The sequence below is a fragment of the Cannabis sativa genome, chromosome 1 (genome assembly GCF_029168945.1).
Source record: "Cannabis sativa cultivar Pink pepper isolate KNU-18-1 chromosome 1, ASM2916894v1, whole genome shotgun sequence".
Classification (NCBI taxonomy): Eukaryota; Viridiplantae; Streptophyta; class Magnoliopsida; order Rosales; family Cannabaceae; genus Cannabis; species Cannabis sativa.
In genome coordinates, this window is record NC_083601.1 from 18,828,187 (window position 1) to 18,848,911 (window position 20,725).

The 20,725-nt window shown below is 32.4% G+C and overlaps 2 protein-coding genes across 2 annotated transcripts; one reads left to right on the forward strand and one right to left on the reverse strand.

Moving 5' to 3' along the window:
- Nucleotides 1-2,457: 2,457 nt before the first annotated feature.
- On the forward strand, nt 2,458-7,036 carry LOC115706965 (U-box domain-containing protein 34). The gene is made up of 9 exons (XM_030634749.2): nt 2,458-2,892; nt 3,110-3,231; nt 3,314-3,429; nt 3,871-3,992; nt 4,065-4,357; nt 4,464-4,565; nt 4,773-5,201; nt 5,678-6,421; nt 6,522-7,036. The coding sequence occupies exons 1-9, from the start codon at nt 2,751-2,753 to the stop codon at nt 6,732-6,734; spliced, it is 2,283 nt and encodes a 760-aa protein (XP_030490609.2). The 5' UTR covers nt 2,458-2,750; the 3' UTR covers nt 6,735-7,036.
- A 1,348-nt stretch (nt 7,037-8,384) lies between these two features.
- Nucleotides 8,385-10,614, reverse strand: LOC115708275 (glyoxylase I 4). The gene is made up of 5 exons (XM_030636502.2): nt 10,325-10,614; nt 10,054-10,225; nt 9,450-9,533; nt 9,148-9,351; nt 8,385-8,664 (listed from the first exon to the last, which is right to left on the reverse strand). The coding sequence occupies exons 1-5, from the start codon at nt 10,370-10,372 to the stop codon at nt 8,570-8,572; spliced, it is 603 nt and encodes a 200-aa protein (XP_030492362.2). The 5' UTR covers nt 10,373-10,614; the 3' UTR covers nt 8,385-8,569.
- Between the last annotated feature and the right edge of the window lie 10,111 nt (nt 10,615-20,725).

Sequence of the window (20,725 nt, forward strand, 5' to 3'; positions counted from 1 at the left end):
CAACCTCAATCCATATAATGTAAAATGATAAATTTTTTTAATTACAAAAATTAAGCATAAAAATTTAAAGTTTCTTTATATTACTCATTTATGGGTAATACTTATTAAAAATGCACACATATAATAAATATATATATAAAAAAATATCATACCTCAATAACTTTTTTTTTTCAATGGAAACTTCACTATATCAGCATCAAAATGAACCTTCACTTTCGGAGGTTCACCCTCACCCTAAAAAATAATTATAAAAATATGATAAATAGAATGGGAACGACACAAGTTATATAAAATCAAACAAACATTGATAAGATATGAAAAAGTCCTAAATTCATATCTACTGTTAGCATGCATATAGAAAAATCTTAAAAGAATAATAAAATAACAGTGAATCCTAAAAAATATTAAAAAAAATAAATTAACATAAAAAAATTACAGAGACAATATTAAGATGATTAAAACCTAAATAAAAAACAAAGAAACTGAGTAATACCTTCGGCACTTTCTTAATCTCAAAATCAGAATCTAAGTCCAAATCTTTAATGACACTTTTAGAACGTTTTGTTTTTCTCTTGTCCACTGAGTCAACCACTAATTTCCTTTTCGTACTTACTGGAGAGGTAGGGCTAAGGGGATGATCTTTCAAATTTTTCTTAGCGAGGCTTTTCTTACTCAATGCCGATCTTATTTGGATTTTTTGGGAGTTTTTTGACGAGATGAGAAGTTGAAGATGAACGAGTAACAACCATAAAAACAATCTAACACTATTAAGGGAAAAACCCACGAACAAAGGAGGGAATATGATTTAAAAAAAAAATATATATCATGGATCAAACCATCCTCAACCGACTAACAATTGTAACAATGTAAATCAAATTTTTAACAACTGAAAAAGAAAATGTAAATTAAAGAAAGAAGATAACAAAGAAATGAGGAAGGAAGAATAAAATGAGAGAGGAAGATGATGATTATGAGAACCGTCTTTGATGAGAGAATAATAGGGAGTTGAGAAGGAAGGGGGAGGTAAGTGTGCTAATAATTTTATTTAAAAAAAATGACAAAATATGATTGACATGGTAAACATCAATTAAAAAGTATGAAAATAATAACAAAAATACAATTGTACGGAATTTTAAATATTTTTACGGTTTTTAAAATATTTATTTATATAAAATACAATCTTTCATTTTATTATTTGTATTATTTTTTATACTGTTTTAATATTATTTTTATGTGATTTTTTTTATTTTTTTTATGTTTTTATAAATGACCATAAAATATTAAAAAAAAAATAAAAGTAAAAGTATAAACTTTTGGGTAATTCTACAATAGAGACCCTTAAATTGGGTCTATCAATAGACACCCTAAATATTAAAGGATAATTGGTTGTAATATGTATGTCCACTATATTTTGTGTGCCTCATCACATTGAATCTTTAATTCTATTTTACTTAAAAAAATTAAATTTAAATAGGATTAACAAAGTGAGAGAAGAGATTGAGTGATTTGATTGGATCTCTTTCATCTGAACGCTTTTGTTTGTTATCTCTTATCTGCAAGTTTCTTTTTTTATCTGGTTCATAAACATAATGTTGTTTTTATATCTTTTGCATTTATGTGGATTTGGATTTACAAAACTTTTATAATCAATCAATATATCTTATAAATAATTATACATGAGGAGAAACAAATTTCATTTTTTTTTTTTATTATTTTTGTATGAGTTTTTATTGAGGTCACTATGAAATAACAAAATGAAGAAGAATCTGAAGAAAAAGAAAAGAAAAGAAAAAACTGTTTCATACGAGATTAAATTGAAAAACAAAATGAAAAGATTTGTGATGGGGAAGATTTTAGTGAAAACGTTTAATCTGGTAAAAATCTAATGCCATCAATTCCAGTTTCTTTTTTCTTAGAAAAAAAAACTAAGAATAAAAAATGAAACAATTTTTTTTTTCTCATTTGTATTTATCTAGTGGACCAATTGAATAGTAATTTAAGGTAGGGAAACTTACAAAAATACTGGAATTTTGGTTAACTTTTACAAAAATACTGTGACACGAAATTTTTTTCAAAAATACTGTATTTTTATAAAACACCAGTAAAACACAAAGCAGTATAACTCAAAACAACAGTAAAACACTAGTAAAACACTAGTAGAACATCAGTGAAACTTAACACAGTATACTGCAGTATGAAACTTATAAAAAAACGCAGTAAAAAAGTAAAAAATACCGCTGGCAGTATTTTTGTAAAAAAATGACAAAAGTTAGTATATCATGTAAATTTCAGGTATGCATGAGTACATTCACTTTGACCAAATCAAACTAAATTTTGATTCAATACACTAAGCCCAATAATATTTTTGAAGAAATTTTCTACCATCACCAATTAAAATGGATTATAAAAAAAGTATTGATGTGTCTATTATAAGGGGGTTCATTCAAGAATTTTCCTACCATACATTCCAGTATAATTTTATAAAAGCTCCACCACATTTATACATAAAAGAAAATGAATGGCAATTTTAAGTAGTTACTGTAAATTTTGGTAATATTTGATAGAGTAATTATTTTAGTTACAAAGCTGCGAATTTTTCTTCGTCAACGTAGTAACATACTACTATCGTTCTTTGTTTGTTAGTCTACTCTTCCCTTCTATTCGCTTGATTTTTTTTTTCGAAAGACTATTCGGTTGATTTTCATTTTCAAAATTTGAACGACGACGGTGACTTTGGTACTCCGACGGCAATGAAGTCAGTGGCAGTGGCCGTTGACGGTGGCAACGGCAGCCAACGCGCAGTCAGCTGGGCGGTGGAGAATCTCATGCCCCAATCTGCAAGCTTCGTCTTGATCCATGTCATGCCCAAAATCACCTCTATTCCCACTCCATGTAAATTTTCCGCTTCTTACTTTCTCTGCTATATCATCTGTGCAAAATTTTATATTTCAATCTCAACTCTGTTTGGCCAGCAAGAAAATTAGGCACTACTTTTCTCTTTTTTCAGCTTCAATTTTGAACACTTTTTAGTTCTTCAAATTACTTTAACGAAAGAAAAAAAATTGTACCCATGGTTTTGTATTTGATGCTTTGATGTTATGTTTTTTAGCTGGGGATTGGATTCCCGTGTCTGAACTGGACGCAAATATGGTTGCTATGTATGTTGAGGAGATAAAATCTAAGGCGGAAGATGTTTTCATTCCATTTAAGAAGCTGTGCAGAACGAAACAGGTGTGTCTTGCTTTTTTATTTCTCTTTGAACCTCATTTGTACTGGTTTTGTATATGTATAATGTAGTTAATATCTTTTGCAGATGGAAACTTTGATTTTAGAGGGGAAAGATCCAGCATCCACGCTTCTAAAATATGTTGCTGATGCAGGGATTGAATGCTTAGTTCTGGGTTCTTCTTCTTCAAATTTTCTAACTAGGTAAGGTTTCATTTCAGTGATTGAGTTATGAATTGAACTGTACTAAAGGAACTAAGGAATGAGAAAGTTTTTCTCTTTACTATTCACTCGTATATTATCCATTTGAAACGAAAAAAAAAATCAGAATTCTCAGAGTATTCTTCGGTAACATGAGTCTTTTTACAATTTTTTTTATTTATACTATAGTTTCAAGCTCAACTTTTCATTATGGATCAGTAGACACGCCTTTGTTGATTTTGACTATATAAATTTCTGTGGTAATAACAAATTTGAAAAGGTTTGTAAATATCTCCATATATGCAGTTTTATTTATGATGTGAATATGAAGTTATAGTAGAGATGGAATGAAACAGAGTGAAATTTTCTTCTTCTCATTCTTCTTCTTATTTATTTATTTATTTTAATGAAATAATTCTAAGTCTGGAGTCACAATTTTGTTAGGAAACTGAAGGGACCAGGGGTTCCAACAAGCCTTTTAAGTTGTACTACCAACCCATGTGAAATTCATGTTGTATCGAAGAAGAAAATAATTACAAAGGCAGCTAATTCATCATCTTCATATGGTATATTTTTAAGTGTTCTATTTAGAGTTGAGTCAATTAATTTGAACTTATTCTATACTTCTTACCTTACAGAGACTAGCACCGCACACTGGGTTTATACTTCAAGAGACAACAGAGAAGGATTCAGTGGTTCAGATGAACAATTATCCAGGCGTCGATTCTTCTCAGCAGAGTCTTCATTAAATGAAAGTCTTGGAGCATCAATAAATCTGGATCTTAACTACCTAAACTCTGAAGCATTTCAACAAAATGGTTCTTCTGCCAATTCTAGTTTTCAAGACTTAAATCTCCAAATCTTGGAAAATAGCCTTGAAACTCTTACATTAAATGGATGCAATTATGCAGATTCTTTGGATACTGACAAGGTAATTTGCACCAAAAACTTGTCAGAACATGCTTTTTGTTTTAATGAGTTTTGCGTAACATCTATTGAAGCTTATGGAGGTATAATAAATGTATATAATTCTGCAGTTAGACTCACAGACTGAGGTTGCCCGTGTGCGTCAAGAATTGCAAAATACTATTGCAATGTATAAAAAAACTTGTGAAGAATTGGTCCATGCCCAAAAGAAGGTGAGAGATCAACTACTCTAGTGTTTGAGCTCCAAACAAATAATTCATTTGTGCCCCAGCTTTGATCTGGTTAGCCAGAAATGCCATAACCAATCTAATTTAGTATCCATGTATTGAGTTTCTAAAACCATATCAATTATATAAAGATGACCTTGGAGAGACCTTGAATTGCTTAAGGTGTATATTCACAAATGTCTAAATTAGCAGGTTCAGTTAGTTTCCTCTGCATGCCTGAAAGAAACAAACAGAGTGAATGCTGCTCTTGAAAGAGAAGAAACTTTGAAGAAAATTGCAGCCGAAGAAAAAGCAAATCACTTGGAAGCTGTAAAGGAGGTTGAGAGGGAAAGAGTTTTGCTTGCAAAAGAAGCTTATGAAAGACAGATTGCTGAAGTTAAGGCCTTTGAAGAGTCTTTAGAGAAAAGAAAGCTTGTTGATGAACTCTTTTCTAATGATAAGAGGTACAGGAGATACACTATGAATGAAATAGAAATAGCCACAGATTTCTTTTCAGAGGCTAATGTGATTGGAGAAGGAGGCTATGGAAAAGTCTACAAGTGCAGTCTTGATCACATCCCAGTAGCTATTAAGGTTCTTCAAAATGGTAAAGATGACAAGAAACATGAATTTTTGAAAGAGGTATTACTTTTCAAGTCATTATAACATTTCTATCTATAAATTTATTCCATTTCACGTTTTGTTTGCTGCTTTTAAAATTTGTTGTAGATTTTCATGGCATGTGTCTAATATGTGTATTAAACTTTTTAAATTACTACCATGAATGAACTACTCTTTTTATGAAATTAATCTGCGGATGAGATGGAACTCAGCCCCTCGGTCTCTTTGTATCTGTTTAGTGAAACCATTTCCTCTCTGGGGTTTGTCAATTTATTTTTGTTTCCTTTCAGGTCTCTCCTCTCTCATTTTCTTTTCTTTTTTTAATTTTTGTAAAGCTATCCTTTTAACCTTTGCTGTGTTTACTAATGAACTTTATTTGTATCTTCTAAAGGATAGAAAACTAGAGGCATTTTGGTTCGTGAAGTATCTTATCAAAGTTGTTGCTTTCGGGAATCATGACATGAAAGCCCTGTTCTTTTATGCCAAATGTTTTGCAGGTTGAAGTTCTAAGTCAGCTACACCATCCGAACATTGTTTTATTGCTTGGAGCCTGTCCCGAGAATGGTTGCCTAGTTTACCAATATATGGAAAATGGAAGCCTAGATGACTATATCTACCAACGTAATGGAAAATCACAACTTCCATGGTTCATAAGGTTTCGAATAGCTTTTGAAATAGCTTGTGGTCTTGCATTCTTACACAATGCAAAGCCAGAGCCTATAGTTCATCGAGACCTAAAACCGGGAAATATCTTGTTAGATAGAAACTATGTAAGCAAAATTGGGGATGTTGGTCTAGCCAAAATCATTTCGGATGTTGTGCCTGACAGCATCACCGAGTACAGAGACTCAGTTATTGCTGGTACACTCTTCTACTTGGACCCGGAGTATCAAAGAACTGGCACAATCAGACCAAAATCAGATTTATATGCTTTTGGCATCATAGTCCTCCAATTGTTGACATTTCGTCATCCAAAGGGACTTGTTACAAGTATCGAGAATGCTATTCGACATGGTTCCTTCTTTGATATTCTAGATAAGTCAGTTACAAATTGGCCAATAGAAACAGAGGAATTAGCTCATATTGCTCTGAAGTGTTCAAATGTTAGATGCAGAGACAGACCTGATCTTGAGACTGAAGTTTTGCCTCTTCTCAAAAGATTGGCTGATCTTGCAAATACTAATGTAGAAGAGAAGAAGAACATGCAGGCACTAAGCCACTATTATTGTCCAATCCTTCAGGTTAAAATTACATATGTATTAACACTGGAATTTAAATATATATTCTTGGAAAAGGTAGCATAAATTACATTATTTATGTACCATTTTGTGGTTGATGCAGGAAATCATGGAGGATCCCTATATTGCTGCTGATGGCTTTACTTATGAGTACAGAGCAATTAAGTCTTGGCTTGAGAAACACGATGTGTCACCAAGTACAAAGCAAAAATTACAGCATTCTATGTTGATACCAGACCATACACTCCGATCAGCCATAAATGATTGGAGGTCATACGCCTTTGCGGGTATCCAAACTAAAGGAGGTGACAGTTGAACTGAGCACAACTACTTTCATTGTCCCTTGAACTTGATATTTGGATTAAGTTTGCTTTGATAGTTGGTACAGAGAAGAGAAGCATACATATGAAAAGGAGCTATAACAAGAGTAATTATAATAGGCATGCGTGGTTGTTCAATTTGAATACAAATTAGGTTGTATTCTGAATGTACACCCAAATATAACAAGAGTCAAAAGTAAATATGGTTACAGCTTTGTCAATTTTGTTATTTAGTACATAATATATTTTCTTCCTTTGTACAGGTTCTCTCTCAAGTTATTTGCAGTTTCTTTTATCATTAGAATTGGGTTCATCTCTAATCTAGGGAATTAATTGTGCGTCACTTGAATATCTTTACTCAGTTACAGGAAATTGAACGCGTTCTTCTTGCTTATTCATTAACTCATTTTAATTTATAAAAATTTTACTCATTGGAAAAAAAAAAAGGCCTTCGTTGTAGATTTATATATTTTTTTATAAAGTTAATTAAAATTTTTGCCCCGTAAATTTTGACATGTACCAATTCATGTTTTTGAACTTTTCAAGCCGTTAAAAATTCTTTCTAAATTACTAAAATTGTTAGATTTAAAGACTACTATCCAATTTTATTCAATTTTGCTAATGTGGTGATTGTCCATGTACTAAATTATAGTCTCTGAACTTTAATATATACTAAATCATACACTCTAAATTTTAATATTTACTAAATTGTGCTCTTAAATTTTTATCTACGTCATATTTTTTTAGTAAAATTGAACAAAATTCTTTAAATCTAACATTATTAAGAGTTAAGGAAAAAATTTTAACGACCTGATAATTTTAAGGAGCATGATTAGTACATGTCAAAATTCAGGAGACAGTCTTTATATAAAAATAAAAGAGAGTATCATCAAGCATTTTAAGAAAATCATGGGTTGCACAATAAGAGCAAACGTAGTACGCACACTACAAAGACGTCTCTCAAACAAATGCTATAGTCAGTAAAACATTTTTCCATTAAAAGCTCTTTAAAAACACATAAGTGATGATTCAACACTGGTGTTAGTTTCCACAATCACAACTGTTTCTTGACAGTTAATTCAGTTAATACTGTTACAGTTCTTGATAACAGTTAATTAACTAGACTGTTTCTTGATTCTACGTAGCCTAGAGTCTGTATAGTGCTCGATCATTTCAACACAATAATAAGACATTTTAAGACAGACTAAGAAGAGTTTACAGAGTTGAGAGAGCTGAGGTATTGGGTTTTGAATTGAATGGCTCGACTGTTTGAGAAAGAGCATTCTTGGGTGTGAGATGAGTGAAACACTGGTGAGGTTGAGTGTCTCATTCAGCTTCATTATTGGTTTTCTTTACTCAGTTCTTGATCAAATAAAGGAGATAGTGATTCAAAGGGGATGTAGAGACAAAGATCACAATTTGTTATTGAACCAGTATAAAAAAAATCTGTGTTGTTTCTATTGTTTTCTGTTTTGTTTTTCCTTAGATTACTAACTGTTTGTTTGTGTTCTTGTTACTACTCTTCTTGATGCTTTTGTTGTGGATTTTGATCTGCATTGGTTCATTAGATTTTCCCACAAACACCTTAACAATATTCATTTTCATTCTGTCAAGACTCAAGAGGACACCATCTCATCAGTTTAATATTTTATTTTATTTTCCTGTGAAGTAAATAACATTTGTATTTATTTATATATCTAATTATCTGTACAACCCCATTTGCTGCCTTAAAAGTTAAAGCAACTCCGCAGCCAATAACTTACAAGTTTTTTTTTCTTTTCTTTCTGAAATGAATAACTTACAAGTTTGGTGGTATGAAATTGTGTTATAATTAATTATCCACTTGTGTAAATTCCAAAGCATTAGCATCTGGATCTCGAGCAAATATTGCTGGCCTCCCTGACTTGCTAAGTGTGTAAGGAATACCTGCACCAGGGAAATTGCATGATAAGATTAAGAAGTCCATAATCTCTTAATGCACTTTATACATCTAATCATTTTAAGTCCTTTTACATCATCATTAACATAAAATGACTTTCAAAAATTTATTTGTAAAAGTAAATGGCCACTTCAAATAACTAATTTTAGACTCACTCAATCTCTCTCTCAAACAACTTTTTCTTTTCACTCGTAACATTGATGGTCACTCTATCTGATTATTTTGCCAATTATACACTTTAATCAATAAGAAACAGTTAATTGTTAACACAAAACTCTTCAGTCTTCACTCACAGTCACAGTTAATTGTTTTAATATTGTAATATTGACCATCCCAGACCAGAATATGGAGTGAGCACTTGACTTGTTGACTTATTTCTCAAACATTCATAATTTAAGAAATATATATTTATATAAAGTTAAAAATAAAACTAGTAAATTTTAGATGAAGAAGCTAATCTTTAAGTTTACCAGCTTTGTCAAAGATTGCTTTCAGCTTAGACACATCTCGAATAGCAATACAAGTATGGCGGTCACGGCCTCCATGCTCAGGTCTTCCAGTCAAAGGGTCAGGATTTGGAAGCTCCATCAGATGAATCATTTCAGAACCAATCCACAACCAGGCACCCCTGTAAGGAAGCTTGTCATGTGGCCTTGCTTCGTTTATTTCAAGGCCTAAGTATGACAAACAAGAACCACTGTCAGAATTTCCAAATACCAAGAATGGTATATCTATATATATGCATGGGAAATGGCAAAAGTTTTTATCATACCAAGAATATTCTGATAAAAGTCTAGTGACCTTTCCAAGTTCTCACACAACACTCCAACATGGTGGACACTAACAACTCCATAATCTGCATATTACTAACAAACAATTAATTAAGCACTTCTCAAAGCCAAAAAAAACTATAAATATATATATATTGGAAAACTAGTAGATAAGTACAGAGAATAAGGATGTTGCAATACATAGTTTAAGCATATAAAAAATGGTCAGATCACTACAACTACAAGCAACCGCCCACCCCTTTATTCTCTTTTAGCGCTTTAATAGTTTAAACCACAGTTCTCTCCCTCTCTCTTTGAGGAAAATAAACAAACATAAACACACAACAATATGTTCTAAAGACAAAATATTCTCTGTACTTCCCAACAAAGAAGAAAAGGATAATTCCAAAAACCAAATTCATAAACAAATCTGTTACTTTTCTTTGGTTCTCACATCATGGACCTGCTAGTCAAATTGAATCAGAATCAAACAAAGAATCCAAACTCTATTGTTTAATTTTCTCCAAAGCACCAAATTTTAAATACCCCAATTTTGATTACAGTATAAATTTAGGGCTAAAAAAAACATACAACAAAAGGAGTTACCATTGCTGTCGTTGACTTGAACAGATTGTTTCTCTATAACATCTCCTTCAAAAGCCACCTTAGCTTTAGTCACGAAACATAGCCCATGACCCTTAACACTTCTCAAATTATTCTGGTTGAAAAGTTTGGATGGTGGGTTCGTAGATGTGTTCTTCAAACCCCTGGGGTTTACCTGAAACAATACAAAGGGTACTCAAATGACTGAAAAATCAATACATAGAGGATTCAATTGGTGCATCTGTGTATGAGAACTGAGAAATATTTTAGTTACCTTGGGTTGGAGAAGAAGAGACGGAGGTGGAGTGAGTAGGGAAGCCATGGAAGAGCAGAACCTGAAATGGGTTAGTTTAGTTTAGAGTTGTAGAGCCACTCGTGTTGTTCATGGCTCCCAATTTTTAGCAACTAAGGGAAACAGTATGAGCCACCCATTCACTGTTTCCTTAGTTTGGGGTGCTTATAGTAAATATTTAAAATATTGGGATTATAATGTGAAATACTAATATTTAAGGGGCCCCGTTATATCATTTTTTTTTTTTTTGAAAGTCAATTTTATTTGTTTCTTAATTAGCAAAAGGTTTCATTTTGGAGTGCATCAAATAAATATCAAAGAAGAAACAAAACCATGAGTTGAAACTGTCTAGAAAGGTGAAATAGAGACAATACAATGGGCATTGAGAGCCATTGTCACACTCACACATTTATCAATTTTTCTTTTTATTTATCAAAATTTATTCACACTAGAAAATCTATAATGCATCCTCTAAGGGAAATTTGATTTTCTATACTTACATATACCTAATATATTTTATTCAGGGCCATCTTATACATTTTTGAGGTCCTGTTCTAATCTTTAAATTTAGGCCCTTAAAAAAATACAATAAAAAAACTAATAATATTTTCAAATATTATTATATTACGATTATATAATTTACAATATTAAGCACCAAAAAATTTAAACTATTTTATTAAAATTATTATTTATCCCATTACAACTTTAAGCTAACATTAACCTTCTACTTAAAATTCATAATTTTTTTCTCTTAATTTTTAACTTTTGATAGCTAATTGCAAAGAATTATATATAAGATAAAAAAATAATATCTTTGGAATGAATAGAATATGCATTTTTAAAAAATAAATGAATAGAATAAAAAAAGTTTGATAAAATAGTTATAAATTACCATTAAATGTGGGATTGAGAACAACTTTTTTACTTGAAAAGTGGAAAGTAATAATTGTTTTTTATTTATTTTTCATACTGTTTTACTTCATTTAATATTTCATTTCATAAAAAAAAAAACAAAAACAAAAATAAAAAAATCAACCTAAAAAGAAGGCAATAAATTAGGCTCTATTTAAATGGCCCTGTGCAATAGACCAGGATGGACAGGCTTATAGCCGGCCCTGATTTTATCCCTAAATTAATACATATCACCATTGAAAATATATGACCACTTTATCTAAAACCCAAAAATACCCCTCTCAAATTTCCCATACTTTTTTTAGTGCAAAAACATAAAAAAAATAAATAAATAATAAAAAAAAATGGTAGTCTGATGGGGTCCGATGGTCACCTGATGCTATTTTTTTTTATGTATAAAAACATACAAAAAAAAAAATTGGTAGCAGATATGGTCTGATGGGTCCGATGGTGATGGTCACCTGATGCTATTTTTTTTATGTATAAAAACATTAACCAAAAAAAAAAACTGGTAGCAGATATGGTCCAATGGGTGGTCCGATGGGTGGCCGATGGGTGGCCCAATGGTGTAAATGGGGGGTATTTTAGGGATATCATAAAAGTTGTCATATCCTACAAATATTAGTTATTATTTGTTTAGGAGAAAAATTTTAACCAATCAAATTTCCCCCTCCTAATAGGTTATTCTAGTAGACATCTTAAATATTATTTATTTAGACATTTAACAAAGTTTTTTAGTTTAATGTTTTATTATAATTGTGTACATTGTAGTTATTTACAATTATTTATAAATTTTTTAAAATTTTCGAATAATTTATAGTGTCAAGAATAATATTCAAATATTTTATTACACACGTGATTATTTTTTCTTATATGTATGGTAAGTCATTGTTTGAATCTTATTTTCACCATTGTAAATTATTTATAATATTTTAATAATTTACAGGTGGTCGTACAAAGCCATAAGAAAAACTAGACTAAAAATCTCTTCTTAATATCGAAACAGATATAAAATTTATCAAAATGTCATTTGGATTGTACCTATAGACTTACCCTAAAAATATAAATTTCTTTTTAAAAAAAAAAATCAATAAAAGAAAAATATCTAATACACCTTCCTAAAAGAGTGTTTATGTAAACCACAAATTTGTTTTGACATTTAGGAAGTTTTTATAATTTTTTTTAATGATTTTGTACGGTGTAATTATTTAGGACTACCTATAAATTTTTAATACATGAAAAATATTTAATACACCCTCCTAAAAGAGTAATTTTGTAGGCGACGTATCTAACATTTATGAAAGTTTTTTAATCTTTTTTTAATGATCGTGTACGTTTTAGTTATTTAGGAGTACTTGTAAATTTTCAAAAAAAATTGAATTATTTATAATGCTAAAAATAAAATTTAAACAATTGTTTATCATACGTATAAGAAAAAAATGATTATGTGTGCAATAAATTATTTAAGGGACTTTTTCATTTATATTTTTATAAATGATTTTTTATTTATTTTTGAAAATAGAAATAACATAATATTGAAATGGAAACAACTTTTATAAAATAGAAACATCATAACTTTGAATTTAAAACAACATAAACTCAAAATAGAAAAAGCTTGTATAAAAATGAAAAAAAAAATATATAAAAAAAACATAAAAGTGAAAATATATATATTGTATACATGGTAATTCCTTAATATTTAAATCTCATTTTTAGTATTGTTGTAAACTATTTAAATTTTTAAATTATTTTCAAGCTTTTCTCTCTGGAGCCTTCTAGCAGGTATGTCGTCCATCTCTTTGTTCTCTTTGAGTTTGGTTCCTCAATCGGAGGATCTCGTCCACCCTAACTGGTATAGTGGTGGTTTGACCTTTTGCGCTTCCTCTTCTTTGCCTACTCTCTCATTTCCCCTATGTAATAAATGCTCTAGGGGTTATTATGAGTTTCTTTCCCATCTCATTAATTCTGATCAGAGCATTAATTGCTCAAAACACTTCCTTTTGTCTCCTCTAATTAATTTTTCCCATCATTCCCTTTTGTCTCCTCGCCAATTACTCTCGATTTCCCGTATCTTTCATCAGAAAAACCCCCTTGATTATCGTAAATTGGGGGCGGACGCCTGTGTTCCTAATGTCCTTCAGGTTCCCCTCATTAATATGGCTGCTGTGGATGCGACTTCAGATGTGACTAGGGCGGTTCTCAGGTGTATTCTCCGTGGCTTCTGGTTCTTCCTATATATCTCCAAACTCAGGTATCATTTTCTCCATCTTCTTCCTCTCATCTGGTTTTTTCTTGTTTTTATCTTTGTATTTTCTTCTTCTGCTGCTATGGATGAATTTTTAAGCAATGTCTCAAATGCTCTTGTTCTCCCTCCTGAAGAATCCACTGTCTTTACTTATGACACTGGTTCTTCTAGCTCTGAACCAGCTCCCATTAGCCTCCTTCTTAAACTCCACACTGTTCGTCCTTATAACCGACCTTCTCTAATGAAAACTCTATCGGGTATCTGGTCATCGCAGTGCCGTTTTCCTGTTACTGTGTCTGAACATGCAGATGGCATGTTCATGGTCTCCTTTGGCTGTGAAGGGGACAAGGGTAGAGTCTTAGAGGGTCAACCATGGCATTTTGCCCAAGCCCTTACTATCTTTGCTGCTCCTGACAGTTCATTTCCTCTTACTCCTGACAATCTTCACTATGTTCCTTTTTGGATCCAAGTTTATGGTATCCCTTTCATGTGTAAGTCCTATGACCTTGCTAGATTTATAGCAATGGAGATTGGTGACCTTATTGAGGTGGATAAGGACACCATCAAAGAGGGTACTGGCCCTTATCTGCGGTTGAGAGTTCTCATGGATGTTAATCTGTCCATTAGGAGGGGTATGAACATTAAATTTATTAGGATGGGGCGTGAGTTTGTTAAGTGGTTAGATTTCAAGTACGAGAGATTGCCTGACTTCTGTTTTTTCTGTGGAAAGTTGGATCACACAAAAAAATTCTGTGTGGCTTTCTTACAGAGGTGTGATGAGCTTCTCACTGAGCCTTTATGTCCCTATAACATACTTCTTAGGGGCAAGGAAAAGATTACTGACAAAACTCAACCTTTCCAATATCCCCATCCCCCTGCCATCACTCTGATGAACTACCAACCCGTCAACCTTAATATGCCTCCCCACCATTTGTCTGCTCAAACTATTAATTTCCCTTCATTCCTCAGTCTCAATGATCATTTCACTGGTCCTTTTGCCTCTCCTGCTTCTACTGGAGTTCTTATGATGCCAACACCATGTAACCCCAACTTCCCTGCTGCTCCCTCACAGCCCACTAGGCCTAACTTTGACATATCTCTGCGGCCCTCGGCCTTTATATCTTATTCCACTGATTCACTAATTGTGGCTGATCAGTCGACTGATCACATGCAAGCTTCCACCACTGGTTTTAACACTCCTATCTCTTGCTCTGAGATTCCTTCTTCTGGTGGTGACATTGCTATGGGAGTTAGCTCTACCCCAAGCCTTCCTGACCCTGCTGTTCGTGGGAAGGGGTTAGCTTCTGCCTCTGGTGTGAAGAGACCTTCTTTCCAGCCACACAATGTTGTGGTTGGAGGCTCTGTAAGGTCCCAACTGAAACGTGCTCGTGCTGGAGATAGAGAAGATGAGTCTTCTCTTGCTGCTGAAAATCTGGAACAGGCGGGTGGTGCTATGCACCCCCGCCCAGAAAAATGAGCGTTTTAAGTTGGAATGCACGTGGTTTGGGGAGTACACGTGCATTCCGGAGGCTCTCCCTGCTTGTCAAAGATCAGTGCCCTGATGTTGTTTTTTTGATGGAAACCCGATTGCCTATTATGGCTGTAGATCGTGTTAGAGTAGCTTTAGGTTTTGATAATGGTTTTGAAGTCCCTAGGAAATATTTTGGAGGTGGACTTCTTCTTTTGTGGAAAGCTACTGTTTATGTAAATATTTTATCTTACTCTAGTAATCATATAGATTGTAATATTAGTTTTAATGATAATGAAATGTTTCATTTTACTGGCTATTATGGTTCTCCTATTGCTGCTAATCGTCCTTTTACTTGGAACCTTTTGGAAAAAACTTACTCTAATGCTCCTAATCTTCCTTGGCTTATTATGGGTGATTTTAATAGTTTTTTGTCTTTTGATGATAAAATAGGGAGTAACTATTATAATTATAGTGATATGGACAATTTTGCTAACTTTCTTGATAAATATTGCCTTTCTGCACTTTCTTTTGAGGGTGATAAATATACTTGGCATAAAGGGTTGGTTCATGAGCGGCTTGATTGGGCCTTAGAATCTGAGTCTTGGAAAAATCTCTTCCCTAATGCTACTTTGCACCATTTGCCTTTTCATGGTTCTGACCATCGCCCTCTTAAGGTTTGCCTTACTGAACCAAATGTAGCTAGAACTCACTCCTTTAGGAAGAGGTTTCAATTTGAAAACATCTGGCTCCAAAGTCCTGCTTTTTACTCCACTGTTCAGGACTCCTGGACTAGTTCTTCTAGGGTCTCTTCTTGTCCTAATGCTTTTAGTGAGTTCCTTTATTGCCAAGAGGGTTGTATTTCAGCTCTAAAGTCTTGGAATAAGTCCACTAAGGTCATGTTTCAATCTAGAATTCAGGATACTCAAAAGGAAATCGATAGACTTCAAGCTTCTACCTCTTGTAGTAGTGAATCTGCCTTGAGAATCCAGAATTTACAGTCCCAGCTGGATGCTCTTCTTTACAAAGAAGAGGTCTATTGGAAGCAACGTTCTAGGGTCAATTGGCTTAGAGCTGGAGATAAAAATACTAAGTTTTTCCATAGGTTTGCTTCTCATAGGAAAAAGAATAATACTATCAAATATTTAAAAGATGATTTAGGCAATAGTACTAATAATCCTGATGCCATGTTTAGTATAGTTTCCTCTTTTTTCACTACTCTTTTTAGCTCTGAGGGCTGCGATGCTGAGGCCACTAGTCACATCCTTGATTGTTTAGGGCCCCCTCTAGATGAGTCTGATATTGAATATTTGGCTAGCCCTTACACTGCTCAAGAAGTGAAAAAAGCTGTTTTTAGTCTCTCTGGGGATAGGGCCCCAGGTTTGGATGGTTTAAACGCTTTTTTCTATCAAAAAAATTGGACCACGTTAGGAACTAGTTTTGTTAATGCGATTTTAGATTGCTTAAATAAGGGTGTTGATTTTTCTGATATTAATACTACTCTAATAGTTTTAATCCCTAAAAAACAGCATGCTCATTCTTTACGTGATTTTAGACCTATAAGTCTTTGCACTACTATGTATAAAGTAATTTCTAAAGTCCTAGCTAATCGACTTAAAGTAGTGTTAGATAAAATAATCTCCCCTTTCCAAAGTGCTTTTGTTTCTGGGCGTATTATTTTTGATAATATTCTTATTGCTCAAGAAATTGTCCATGCAATCAATAATAGGAAAAATGGTAAGCGTGGTTGGGCTGCTCTTAAGCTAGATATGGCTAAAGCTTTTGACCGTGTGGAATGGCCTTTTTTGGAAAGTCTTATGTTCCATTTTAATTTCCCTACTAGTTTTGTTAGTTTAATTATGAAATGTATCTCTACTACCAATCTTTCTTTTCTTCTAAATGGTGCAGTTTATGGCTCCCTTAAACCGTCAAGAGGTCTTAGGCAGGGGGATCCTTTGTCCCCCTACCTTTTTATCCTTTGTGCTGAAGGCTTGTCTTCTCTTCTTAGAAATAGGCAGGAATCTCATATTTTTAATGGTATTGCTATCTCTCGTCATGCCCCTGCTATTTCTCATTTATTTTTTGCGGATGACAGTCTCCTATTTTGTACTGCTGATAGAAATTCTTGTTTGGCACTTCAGGATGTGTTTAAGATTTACTCTAAGGCTTCTGGGCAAGCCATTAACTTCTCTAAGTCCTCTATTCTTTTCTCACCTAATACTGATCCTAATATTCGCACCTTATTTTTCCAAACTTTTAATCTTGAGGATCGACCTTTTGGCTGTAAATATTTAGGTCTTCCTCAGTGTCTCTCTTGCTCTAAACACCATTCTTTTTCTTTTTTGAGTGATAAAGTTGCTTCTGTTCTCAGAAGTTGGTCTTCCAAGTGTTTCTCTAGGGCAGGAAAAGAAGTTCTCTTGAAGGCTGTTATCCAAGCTATCCCTGCTTATGCTATGGCCTGTTTTAGAATTCCTGTTCGAATTTGTAAAGGAATTGAGGCTGCGATGGCTAGATTCTGGTGGGGATCCTCAGGGGAAGTTAGGAAAATTCACTGGAAGTCTTGGAAATCTATGTGTCAATCTAAATTTAAGGGTGGTTTGGGATTTAGGTCTCTTGTGCATTTTAACCAAGCTATGCTTGCGAAGCAAGCTTGGCGTATTTTACAAAATCCCAACTCTTTACTAAGTTTGATCCTTAAAGCTCGATACTTTCCTCAATCTTCTATACTTGAGGCTGTCCCTGGTCACAGTCCTTCTTTTTCCTGGCGAAGCATATTGTGGGGTAGGGACCTGTTGGCATCTGGGCTCATTTGGAAAGTGGGTAACGGGTCTGGGATTAACACTCTTGGAGATCACTGGCTCCCAAATAATAGGTTTAAATTCTTTGCTTCAAATAACCCTCCCCCTTCTTCTCATTTACTCTCTTTTTTTATCTCTGACTCGGGTACATGGGATGTGGGTAAATTACAATCTTGTTTTGATGAGTCTATGGTCAAAGACATCCTTGCTGTCCCTATTTCTGGTCATTATGGTCATGATAAACAAATTTGGGAAAAAGAGAGTTCTGGGTGTTTCACAGTAAAGTCTGCCTATCATTTGGCCTTTTCTAATCAAGATCTCCCTTCCTCTTCTTCTTTTTCTAATTCTAAAAAATTTTGGAAAAAAGTCTGGTCATCCCCTGCTCCTCCTAAGGTTAAACTCTTTATCTGGCGGTTATTATCAAATGCCATCCCGGTTGCTTTTTCCTTGTTTCAAAAATGTGTCATTGATTCTCCTTTGTGTCCTGTTTGTAAGATGGGCAATGAGACTATCCATCATGCTTTGCTAGATTGCTCTAGGGCCAGGAAAGCTTGGCGATATTCCAGGTTTGCTAATTATTTTCATATTTCTAAAACTTTGGATATTGCTGCATTTTTTAATGGTCTTCTTCACATGCTGGATAAAAATGATGTTGGAATCTTGTTTTGTTTTATTTGGGCTTTATGGAATCAAAGAAACAATATTGTACATAATCAGTTCTCTTTGTCCCCTCAAGAAGTTTTTGACTGGAGTCTTAATTATTTCTTTAAGTTTCTGGATGCACAACAACATTATGTTTCAGGTTCTCAATCTGCACCTCATTCGGCCCAGCCTAGGCAGATTCCGTCCTCTACAGGATTTAAAATTTTTACAGATGCAGCCATAGATTCAGTTAATCAAAAGCATAGTATTGGAGTGGTGGTCTTAGATGCTGATAATGCAGTGAAAGCTGGTTTTTCTGCTCCTTTTTCTGGAATGGTGCCTCCTGCTGTTGCTGAAGCTAAGGCTGTTTTTCAGGCAATTCAATGGGCCCAATTGATTTCTCTTCCTGTGGATGTTTTGCTAACAGATTGTAAATCAATTGTAGATAAGCTTTCTTCTAGCAGTTGTAATAATAGTGTTTTGGATGATGTATTATCTAATATTCAGAACTTGTTATCCTTCAGTCCAAGGCTAACTATCTCTTATGTCCCTAGGGAAAACAATTTTCTTGCTCACAAGTTAGCTAAGTTTGGTCTTGGATTAGATAATGAGTTAGTTTGGAATGGTTCTTTACCTTCCATATAACTTGTAGCTTTATTTGCTTGTACTGCTTCTCTTGTTTTTGTAATAAAGCTCAAGTTTCTTTCAAAAAAAAAAAAAACTATTTAAATTTTTAAAAAATTTACTGGTGACCCTACAAATATTGAGAGAGCAAATAAAATAAATATTGATGAGAGAGACTACAAAAGTAGTAGACTATAATTAATAATAATTAACTTTGAACTACAAAAGCTATTTAAGCTTCTAAAGTCTTGTTGTATCCGTTTTGGGCTTTAAGTTTTAATTGATGCAAAAAAAGTGTAGCAATGAGAAGAATATTTCATAATAGTTACTAAAATCAAAAGATGTGTAATTTAATATTTAATTGTATTAACAAGGATATAATATTGTATAATAACATTGGACTACTGATTTATTTAGCATTTTTCTTTGTTTTATTTTTATTTAAGGGGAAAAAAAAGGTATGTGTAGCAAAGAAAGCATCTTCATGCTAATTAAGGTGAAACTATTCATTTTTCTTCTCTAAAAAAAATGTTGACTTTTTAATTAAAAAAAAAAGAATAAACATGTGACAGTAAGTAGCCCTTGCAGTTGTGATTCACACATGTGAGATGTGACTGAGTGTGACTATATCTCATTAATTTGAACTCATTTAATTAATCAATCTCTACCAACAACAACATATCATTTTCAATTAAATAATTACTCAAAACATCAGTGTTGACCTCTACTTTCTTAGTCAATTTGCCTACTATGGAATATATTATAAACTTTGACCTAATTAAATATACGATGCGAAAAAACCAAGGTGGTTCCCCAAAAAAAAAAAACAAAAGAGATTTTCAAACAAATCACATGCTATAATATGATAAACTTCTATTTTATAATAACTAATTACAATAAACAATGGGATTATTGAGAGCTATTTTTTTAATGTGAATTAACTTACATATACTTGCTTAATTCTTCTTCTTTTTTCTTTTATGTTTTTATTAAAATCCTAACTTAATAACTACTCGTTATTTCTTTCTTCTATTATTGTTTTCAGTTACGAATATTAATTAATTTATTATAAGTTAGCAAATTAGAAAAAAAAAGTAACAACTTTTTCAATTTGATGAAAAGTCTAAATTATAAATATATATATATATATAAATCCATATATATATATTAAATTAATTTGCGGTATAAATAATTAAGTTTAACTCTCAGTTGTAAATAAATATTTAAGTTTAATTTTTGACAGTAATAATACATAAGTTATAATTTTAGAACTTCTATAGGTACCTAGCTGTTAAATGTTAAGTAAATTAGTATTTCAGAAATATAACTTAACTATTATTACTTCTAAATTAAATTTAGATATTTATTTACACTAAAAATTAAACTTAGATATTTATACAACAAATTATTATATATATATTAACTAGTTTTATTATAATAAACATCGATATTATTTGAACTATACATTATGTTACACTTTAACTCTACAATTCCATTTCAGTTTTTATTTTTTCGTCTAAAAAATTTTATTTACTGACAAAGTGGATTGCTCAAGTGTGTATATAATGTACAAGTTGAAAGTTTTGAGTACTCCATAAAATATTAATTATTTAAATATTATAAAATCATTTAAAAATATTTTTTTACAACTAAACATTCTCAACTATCACTTTATTTGCTCTCTAACCTTAAAT

Excerpts from the sequence above, each read along its gene's own strand:
- LOC115708275 (XM_030636502.2), bottom strand. The coding sequence starts at position 10,372 with ATGGCTTCCCTACTCACTCCACCTCCGTCTCTTCTTCTCCAACCCAAG. Across the intron at positions 9,534-10,053 it reads TCAAGTCAACGACAGCAATG|ATTATGGAGTTGTTAGTGTC; the intron begins GTAACTCCTTTT and ends AGTAATATGCAG. Across the intron at positions 8,665-9,147 it reads AGCAATCTTTGACAAAGCTG|GTATTCCTTACACACTTAGC; the intron begins GTAAACTTAAAG and ends TCCCTGGTGCAG.
- LOC115706965 (XM_030634749.2), top strand. The coding sequence starts at position 2,751 with ATGAAGTCAGTGGCAGTGGCCGTTGACGGTGGCAACGGCAGCCAACGC. Across the intron at positions 3,430-3,870 it reads TCTTCAAATTTTCTAACTAG|GAAACTGAAGGGACCAGGGG; the intron begins GTAAGGTTTCAT and ends CAATTTTGTTAG. Across the intron at positions 4,358-4,463 it reads ATTCTTTGGATACTGACAAG|TTAGACTCACAGACTGAGGT; the intron begins GTAATTTGCACC and ends ATAATTCTGCAG.